The sequence below is a fragment of the Mytilus galloprovincialis genome, chromosome 12 (genome assembly GCF_965363235.1).
Source record: "Mytilus galloprovincialis chromosome 12, xbMytGall1.hap1.1, whole genome shotgun sequence".
Lineage (NCBI taxonomy): Eukaryota > Metazoa > Mollusca > Bivalvia > Mytilida > Mytilidae > Mytilus > Mytilus galloprovincialis.
This window is the reverse complement of record NC_134849.1, coordinates 36682601-36692003: the sequence shown is the minus strand read 5'-3', so window position 1 is coordinate 36692003 and position 9403 is coordinate 36682601. Positions and strand designations below refer to the sequence as shown.

At 32.2% G+C, this 9403-nt stretch overlaps 1 protein-coding gene across 1 annotated transcript; it reads left to right on the top strand.

Moving 5' to 3' along the window:
- Window positions 1-71: 71 nt before the first annotated feature.
- Window positions 72-4960, top strand: LOC143053396 (splicing factor 3B subunit 6-like). The gene is made up of 4 exons (XM_076226191.1): window positions 72-176; window positions 2486-2604; window positions 4102-4240; window positions 4749-4960. Exons 1-4 carry the CDS (start codon window positions 150-152, stop codon window positions 4836-4838), a joined length of 375 nt encoding a protein of 124 aa, XP_076082306.1. The 5' UTR covers window positions 72-149; the 3' UTR covers window positions 4839-4960.
- Window positions 4961-9403: the final 4443 nt, after the last annotated feature.

Sequence of the window (9403 nt, the reverse complement as noted above, 5' to 3'; positions counted from 1 at the left end):
TATGATACCTTTTAAGTTATATTACAAACTCATATATTATTCTTTTTCCTATGCTAGTTTAATGACTATTTCATCACGTTGCTGAAACGTTTTAAATCACCTAATTGCACTCGATACGTAAAGAAATTTTTCAACCTCGAACAGCAAAAATGGCATTGAGCAGAAAAGGGGGAAATGTAAATTGTTTATATCATTATCTTCTTTGATTTGAATACCTTATAAAATCATTTAATGTATATTTTTAGTGGCACAATGATTTAAGACAAATTTTAACAAGATCTTTATGAGGGAAAACACAAAACCTATTTGCAAAAATACATGTCCTCCTGACAATACACAACAATATTTGTTTACCAATTATACCATATCATTCAGTCCATTGTTACAGTGTTTGGGTCGATTTTAAGTCAGATAATCTTATACCATTACATGAGTTATGTAAAGAAATTCTATAACAACCTTGCTTTTGTTTTGGGTCAGGTCATCAGTGTTTGAGTGTTGCTATGTTGGGATACACCTTATCGCTAATCCCGGCTGACCCGGCCGCTTGAACTTTGATGCATACAACAATCAGTTTTCCATTATGGCGTTAGATATTTTTTTTTATGACGTCTGTAGTGACATTAATTTAAACAGTTACATCCGCTGATAATTGATACTGTGACAGTTTCTATGTATCTATCATTTCTACCACACACAGGTTCATTATCTGCACATAGTTTAATAAGGCTTTTATTAGGATTATAATCATTCTGTAACCATACATGTAGTTCGATCGTTTGAGTTGTATAATAAATATTAGTATTTACTTGCTTGGATTCTACTTTATCATGTTTATATATATGTAGCATAAGATGCCACAACGTCAAAATTTTACGGGAACCTGTGTGATATCCAGTTATGGCGGACAAAATAGCAATAATGTGTAATATGAGGCAGGCATTACCTGTGAAAGGGGACGAAGTCTGTATGAATTATTTTTTTTGTATCTATAAATCTGTTAAAAAAGAAACGAAAATACCGTAACGTTTCTGATTTTGGTTCTGTTGTTAGGGATTTTACTGGTGACATTATTTAAGTTATGACGTCATGTTCAATGTAAACAAAGAAATGCGGTCATCAGGTAATGTTTATTCATATCAAACACAAAGAATGATTAAAAAGGAAATTGGTATTGTGTTCCTTGAGTTCCTATATTTTACTAGACTACTCAAAGTCTCATGACAACGAGCTGGAAGAAGGAAGTAGTTATCTATGTTGTGCTCAAATGCGGGAATTGAAAAAAGTGACAAAAAAAGTTAACGATTTTGAGTTCATTAGTACAAAGAAAACTTCGGGGAATTTACCAGATTTTTTTTTTTTTTTTTTTTGATTTTTTTTATTGAATTTTCTACTGTAATAGGGAACTTTGTCCAGTTATTATGGTTTCGGTCATATGAAAAAATGTTTTGTTTTTTTTCATAATAAAGAATGATTAAATCATTTAAATGAAAGTGTTATTGTGCTCATTTCTATACATGTCATGAATGACTGATAAATATATATTTTACTTAAAGTCTTACAAGACCAGAAGAAAGAAATACATTTCTGCGCAAATGCAGGAAAATAAAATGGTTAAATGCAATAATGTTAACATTGATCAGTTTATATAGTTCCATTTCGAATCAAGGGTTATCCTGGTTATGGTTTAAAAAAAATTCTCATTATTTGTTCTGTAAAATTTAATTTAAATTAAATCTCTAAATTGTTAAGTGAAAGCCCATGATGCCATTGTCTAACTGGAACAACAAGTGTAGTTAGCTTGATAATAGGTGCTTCAACTTCTTGGAATTTCTCATATTTCATTATTTGCCAGTATTAACTGATTAAGATTGCAAATGACTTCTGAATTTTAAGGGAATTCAAAATTTCATTTAAATTGAATTAAAAAATGAGAGAGAAAAGATATAAAAGGGGCTAAACAGACAACACCATTGCAGAAAAAGGCTGATTTTTATAGTTGGTTCTTATTTTGTACTGTTAAACCACTGTCCCAGGTTAGGGGGAGGGTTGGGATCCCGCTAACATGTTTAACCCCGCCACATTATTTATGTATGTGCCTGTCCCAAGTCAGGAGCCTGTAATTCAGTGGTTGTCGTTTGTTTATGTGTTACATATTTGTTTTTCGTTCATTTTTTTACATAAATAAGGCCGTTAGTTTTCTCGTTTTGAATTGTTTCACATTGTCTTATCGGGGTCTTTTATTGCTGACTATGCAGTATGGGCTTTGCTCTTGTTGAAGGCCGTACAGTGGACCTATAGTTGTTAATGTCTGTGTCATTTTGGTCTTTTGTGGATAGTTGTCTCATTGGCAATCATACCACATCTTCTTTTTCTACAAACATCAGTCGCAAAACCTACATTTATGTTCAAACCAAAGATTGCGACACGAACAATGTCAATAAAAGCTTATATAATTGTTTATATTTTTGATTATTTATTGCAGGTCCGGCTTCCGCCTGAGGTTAACAGGATCCTGTATATCAGAAATCTGCCCTACAAGATAACAGCTGAAGAAATGTATGATATTTTTGGAAAGTATGGTGCTATACGACAAATAAGAGTGTAAGTAATAAAACAGTTTTGACTTTGACCTATAACATGTATAATGGTTTTTCTTTTACAATTGTGACTTGGATGGAGAGTTGTCTCATTTGCACTCATACCACATCTTCAAATATCTAAAAAATAACCTTGATTATAGAATGCAGTGTTCTCCCCAGGATTTTTGGATAGCGCTGTGGTAAGCGCGTAATTTTCGACAATTCTCAGTAACTTTATTGCGGTGCGCGTTTTGTTTGTAATTGATTTGATGTGTTTTTATTATATTATGCTATTGATGTTTTCTCTTGTAATGATGTCCTCATCATGCTCATGATAGTTACAATGTACCCCTTTGTTTGTTAATGTTTTTGTCTGGATACACATGATATAGAAGAAGAGTCTTTTTTTTCCTCCATTGTAAATTCATATATTAAATCCTCATACTATCAGTGTATAAAACTGAAGGAGAAGTCTTTTTTCCATGATGGGTCTACACCAGACTACCTATGTGAAGATTTCTTAGCACTAACAGGTAATGTTGCAGAACATGTAGGACCAACAATAAAGTCATTGGCAGCTTCTGTTTGGTTTTGTAACCCACTGTAGCAGTGTACAGTTTACCTTACGACGTTTGACAGGAATTGACATTTTTTTAGCATAAAGATTTCTCATTTGTCTGAGCTTAAAGTTTTATAATATTTAAATGGCCCCATCCAAGCTGAACATCGAGAAAGTGAAATTTCTCAAGTCGTATCAGCTTTGGGTTTGTTTTTCTAATCATATCCTCTCCATTGTTTTCAAATGGTAGAATTTCTGACTAAACAATTATAAGTTTGAATAGGTGATAATTAATACTTCAAAGACTTGCTCATTTTCGGGGTTTGTATGGATAGTAAACCCGGTAAATTATAATTTGTAACAAACCCCGGTGTTTGATCGTTTTTAAAATCATCGTTTGTTCAAAGTTCGTAAAACAAGTTTGTGAGTGTTGTCGGGAAATGCGGTCAATTCATTTCATCTCATTTCATTCATATATGCCTCTATATATTCTTTTAATTGAAAAAATAGATGTCAATGTCGAAATCTTTTTTTATTTTGATCTTTCAAAGACGCCATTTTTATTAGACTGGTCCCGCGGAGTTACTTTAATACAACGGAAATAATTCATTCAAAAATCGTAAACCAGTCAATCACGTGATCCAAAGAGTAAAATAAGCAGGAAATTTGAAAAAATGCGAAAAAAAATATAGCGACGCGGTTGAGTGGGATAGCGCTGCGGTAAGTGCAATAGGACAGCGGGAAATTGAAATAGCGCTGAAAATCGGGGCGCTAAAACGGCCTGGGGAGAACACTGGAATGGGTTTTGACCAACATATGTTACCTGTGATTGCTTAAAATTTTTAAACTTACTCCTTTTGGACACTGGTCAGTGGTGGCTAGTTGCCTCCTTGGCAATCATGCCTGTATTATCACATCTCATTTGTTTTGATTAATTTTGATATATTTTAACAATTACAGAGGAAACACCCCAGATACAAAAGGAACAGCATTTGTAGTGTATGAAGATATATTTGATGCTAAGAACGCCTGTGATCATTTGTCAGGATTTAATGTCTGTAACAGATATTTGGTGGTGTTATATTATCAAGCTAACAAAGTAAGTACATGTACAATTCAAATCATTACTGTGAATATATCATTATTTATGGGATAACAATTTTTTCATGGATTTTGTTGATACTGGTGAACCACGAATTTAAATGTTCAACGAAGTACACATTTGCTATTGCTATTTGACAAAACCACAAAATTAATTATCCAGAAAGATGGAAGACTTCCTCAATCCATGAAAATTAATACCCACAAGAATCTACAGTATGCCAGTTCAGTAAAACAAGTTTCTTCTGGTATTTGCTTTCATTTATTTTGCATACAATGTTTTGCATGTAAATAATTATAAAAGTAAACTATTTTTTTGGTTCATACATCATAAAAACCTATATAAGAAGTTGATAATGTTATATTTTTGTGATACTTGCATTAAAACTTTCAACAACAAAAGCTATTATGATCAGTAAAGCAGGTGACACTTTAGGCAAGTGGACTCTTGTGTATAAATATAACACATAGAGTAATAGATATACAAATTGTATCTTTTTTTCCAGGCTTTCAAGAAGACAGATGATGTAAAGAAACAGGAGGAAATCACAAAAATGAAACAGAAATATGGACTTACAACGCCAGAACGGAAATAGCAAAAACATACTCATTCTCACCATGTCATTATCAAACTTTTCATTGTCTGTTGTGATATCACCTAAAACAATGACAAATACTTGTTTGTTTAAAATTGAATTAAAAGCATTACTCAGTTGTATTTGAACTTGTGTGAAATGTTTGGAGGAAAATATGTTTGTTTAGAATTTAAAACTAGAATCATTGTTGGCGTTGTTGGTATGCATTCACAATGACTTCGAGTTTTATTTATTGTTATATCTATGGATCTGATATTGAAATAAAAAGAAATGAACATTTGAATGAGAACCTATTACCAATCATGCACCATGAATAACATTTTGTATTTGAAGGTTATTCAATATAAAAAATATAGGAACAAATTTACATTCCTATACTACTTAAAGTTGAACATCAATATTATTTGTTAACAATTTATTGATATCTCCATACATTCTGAAAATGTAAACTATGTCATTAATCTACTTTCATACTTCTCCATGTTTTGTATACTCAATTAACATAACATAATTTTAGATGAAAAAGTTTACCATAGGGTATTATTTATAGATGATATCATGTGCAATATAAATTGAATTTATGTTTTTTTTACATTACAATAGACAAGTTCACATGTATCTTTATAACTTATACAAAAACAGAGAATTGTGTTATTGTTTATTAATTATTAAAATAAAAACAATTTAGAAAATTTTTCCTGACCAGTTTTATTAAAAAAAGTATTATAAAAATAAGAAATTTAAATTTTAAGCCTTTGATATTTTGTCAGAATATGATAACATTTCCAAAAATTTCAGTTGTTTTGAAAAAAAATTAAGTTCCAGAAATACAAACTGAAATATATCTATTTTGAAAGGTTTGTTTTATTCTAACATGCACATGTATTTCATCAATTTGGACATTTGATATATTGTTGTTTGCAAATGTATGATATTTTAAGTGTAATAACATTCTTTTTATAATAAATGTATACTAAACTAAACAGCCTTATATGATACCTTGTTGGTAACTGCAGCAAAAGATATTTATAAAAAAAACTTTCACAAAGTTTTTTAATCGAACAATTGTTAAAAGAATTTGAAAAGTATTATGCTCTTTGTCTCTCAATGGCTCAAAAATCTAGTTGAAACCTGCCACATGCTCATGAACTTACTATATGTTGCAACTTTCATTTGGTAGATGTCCAAAGTCAGGAGCCTCTCATTCAGTGTTTATTGCTTGGTCCTGTATATCAGGTTTTGGCTTTCATTCCTTATTTTGTTGCATTAATCTATCGGTTAATTTTCTCATTTGAATTGTTTTACATTTGTCATTATGGGGTTCTTTATAGCTGGGTTTTATTCTTTGTTCAAGACCAAACAGAGACTTATAGTTGTTAATATCTTTGTCATTTAGTCTCTTGTTTATAAATCAAATCCTTTAATGGTTGAGTAGGTATTGCAGGGGCGGATCCAGCAATTTTAAAGGGGGGGGTTCCTAACCAAGGACAAAGGGGGAGTTCCAACTATATGTCCCCATTCAAATGCATTGATCGTCAAAAAAAGGGGGGGTTCCAACCCCCGGAACCCCCCTGGATCCGCCAATGTATTGGAATATGATTAGCTGTACTTCTCAATACACCATTACATACAATCAATGCTTAAGAGGGGTTTCTGTTCAGTTGTGCAGGATATATAAATAGTCTCACTCTCATCACGTGAAGGAACCCTTTATTTACAGAAATATAAATGACTGAAATCATTCAATACTTTCTTTATTATCTAACATTCTGAACATTTAAATAAGACATGTTAGACATTGGTTTAGAACACTGTTCTTGATGAATGAAATCATTTTTAAATATATAAAATTAAGAAGATGTGGTATGATTGGCAATGAGACAACTCTTCACAAGAGACCAAATGGCACATGCGGAAATTATTAACTTTGGGTCACAATATGACCTTCAACAATGAGCAAAGCCCATACTGCATTATCAGCTTTAAAAAGCTCCGAAATGAACTACAAAGACAACCACTGAATTACAGGCTCTTTACTTGGGACACACACAGACACATAATCTGTTGGGGTTTAACATGTTAGTGGGATCCCAATCCATCCCTAACCTGAGACAATGGTGTTACAGCACGACATAAGTATAAATTATAATAATCAGTTGAAAAAGGCTAAACTCATAAGATGGATACAAATAGAAATACATTTAACAAAACACCGGACGTGGCTGGGTGCGTGTACATCCCAACAACAACAAAACCACTGTATTGATCTGGGAGTACTCCCAGTTACTGACAATTAGTTCAAAGTCGATAACGGCTAATGAAAAAAGTCATGCATCTAACTTGAAAGTAAATAATCATTCATTATACATTCAATGGATTTAGAATAAAGACTTCATACACAGCCAGAGAAGACATGACCTTGTACCATGCCAAGATATGGGTATCGACAGGTTGTAGATCCATGAATGTGCATATGTAAATAACAATAATATTTAGTAATAATTGAATTGAATTGAATAGCATGAATAGTGTGCATTTAACTTGACTTATTGATAAAAATCTATATTAATACCAATGAAAACAATATTCAAAGATCTAAGTACAGTGTTGGATTAGTAACGTTTTAGAATAAGTTTATTCAAAGAATTGATAAGTTTGCCAGGATCGTTTCTAAATTTCCGGGCAAAGTAAACTACATCTCTGTAAAAATGAGGAAGATCTAACCCGTTTGAAATAGGTTTTCTACAGGTACACCCAAACTTCAAAACCAAGTTTTTATATCGATGGAAGAATTAAGTAAAGGTTTTAAGTTATTTGGTGTAACAAAATCCCCAACCTTAATCATTTACCAGTAATTAAGTACGGCTAAGATAATCTATGCCCGATAGAAGAAGAAACTTAATGTTTCGAATAGTTCGTCATATTAATCAGTAAAATAACAGAAAATGAACTAATCAATGATATTTTAGACAAAACTACTGACTTTTTGGCTTGTGATACCCTCGGAGACGAAACGTAGATCCAGTGTCATCAACCCAGTGGTTGTTATACTGATACTAACGCTTATAATTAATATACGTCAGACTCGGGTTTCCTTTCAAACGACAAAAAATCTACAAAAATTAAAAGTAAAAATATTATTTTCATGCCCCGCCGCGGCGGAGGGGGCATTTATTGTAACCCTTGTCCGTCTGTATGTTCGTACGTACTCCTCAAATTTAGTTTCCGTTCTCTAAATGAAGGTTGCCTCCAAAATGTGTTATAAATGCTTATAACCAAAAGTTAAATAACAAAAATACCTATCTCCGATGAAATAGTTATCAAAGGTACCAGGATTATAATTTAATACGCCAGACGCGCGTTTCGAAACGGAGAGTCTCTAATCAAATGGCAAAATCAAAAGCTCAAACACATCAAACGAATGGTTAACGACTGTTATATTCCTTACTTTGTACTTTCGTAAGTAGAAAATGGTGATATAAACCTGGTCTTATAGCTGGCTAAACCCTGACTTGTATGACAGTCGCATAAAATTCCTTAAAAACACAATTAAGTTTGAATTTGGGTTGCCTCACTTTGAACCGTTTTTAGTTATGCCCTTCATTATGTTTCATTTTAAGTTAATTACCATAATCGGATATTTCTGACAAGTTCTACAGTTTTACCTATTACCTTGAAAGCTATCAAAGTAAGACTTATGAGAAAGAAAAAAATTAGCAACACAAACTGTATATAAAATAATTCATATGAACAAAATTGTCAATTGTCTCCTTTAAGAAATTTTGCTCTTCACTCACATTTGTCAATCCTAACATGTATTTAAATTGGGTTAACATGTTTATTTTATCTTAAACAATTTTGAGGCACTTTTGTTTTAAAAAGATAGACAAGATCTGGCCCACACACTTTCCATTCTACACAAATATTCTGATTGCATCAATATTATAATCAGCTTGCTTTGTGTTAACAATATATCCATTAAAGGCAGTGGGGTGTATTTTCCAGGTAATAATTTCACAGCAGTGTCATTTTCACGAAGTCTTTCAGTTGTAATTTTGATTTATAGTATACGTACTAGTATTGCATCTTCTTGTGTAGACTCTCCAGGTTCTAACAATGTTACAAATAAAGGCATTAGTATTATACCGCTGTTAAATAGTCATAAATCGAATTAACTGGAACATATTCGGTCACAACCCAAAACTTAGGGAAACACACCAATAATAACAGGAATATAACGGAACCACAGGAACACTGAACTGCTATAATAACAAATGCCAACATACTTAACAACGGAGTATTTGATAACAACTGCCTTATTCTTGCCTTGGTTAAGGATATTTTTGGGGAAAAAAATATTGGTCGAACCTGGTTTTACAGCTAATTAAACCTCCCGTTTGTATGGCAATGTTAAACATACTGATTAACGACAAAACTAAGTGACAGGAAAAAAGCACAAATAAATGCAAGAACACTCAGGACAGTGAAATACACAAATAAGTAATATAAGGTACCGTTCATTTTTTATCTTCAGGTGCGGAAACAAATTAGGTAAGGGGGAGGGG

Bases quoted from the DNA above. Each gene is read 5' to 3' on its own strand.
- LOC143053396 (XM_076226191.1), top strand. From the start codon at position 150: ATGGCATTGAGCAGAAAAGGGGGAAAT. The intron at 177-2,485 runs GTAAATTGTTTA...TATTTATTGCAG, and splicing joins TGAGCAGAAAAGGGGGAAAT to GTCCGGCTTCCGCCTGAGGT. The intron at 4,241-4,748 runs GTAAGTACATGT...CTTTTTTTCCAG, and splicing joins TATATTATCAAGCTAACAAA to GCTTTCAAGAAGACAGATGA.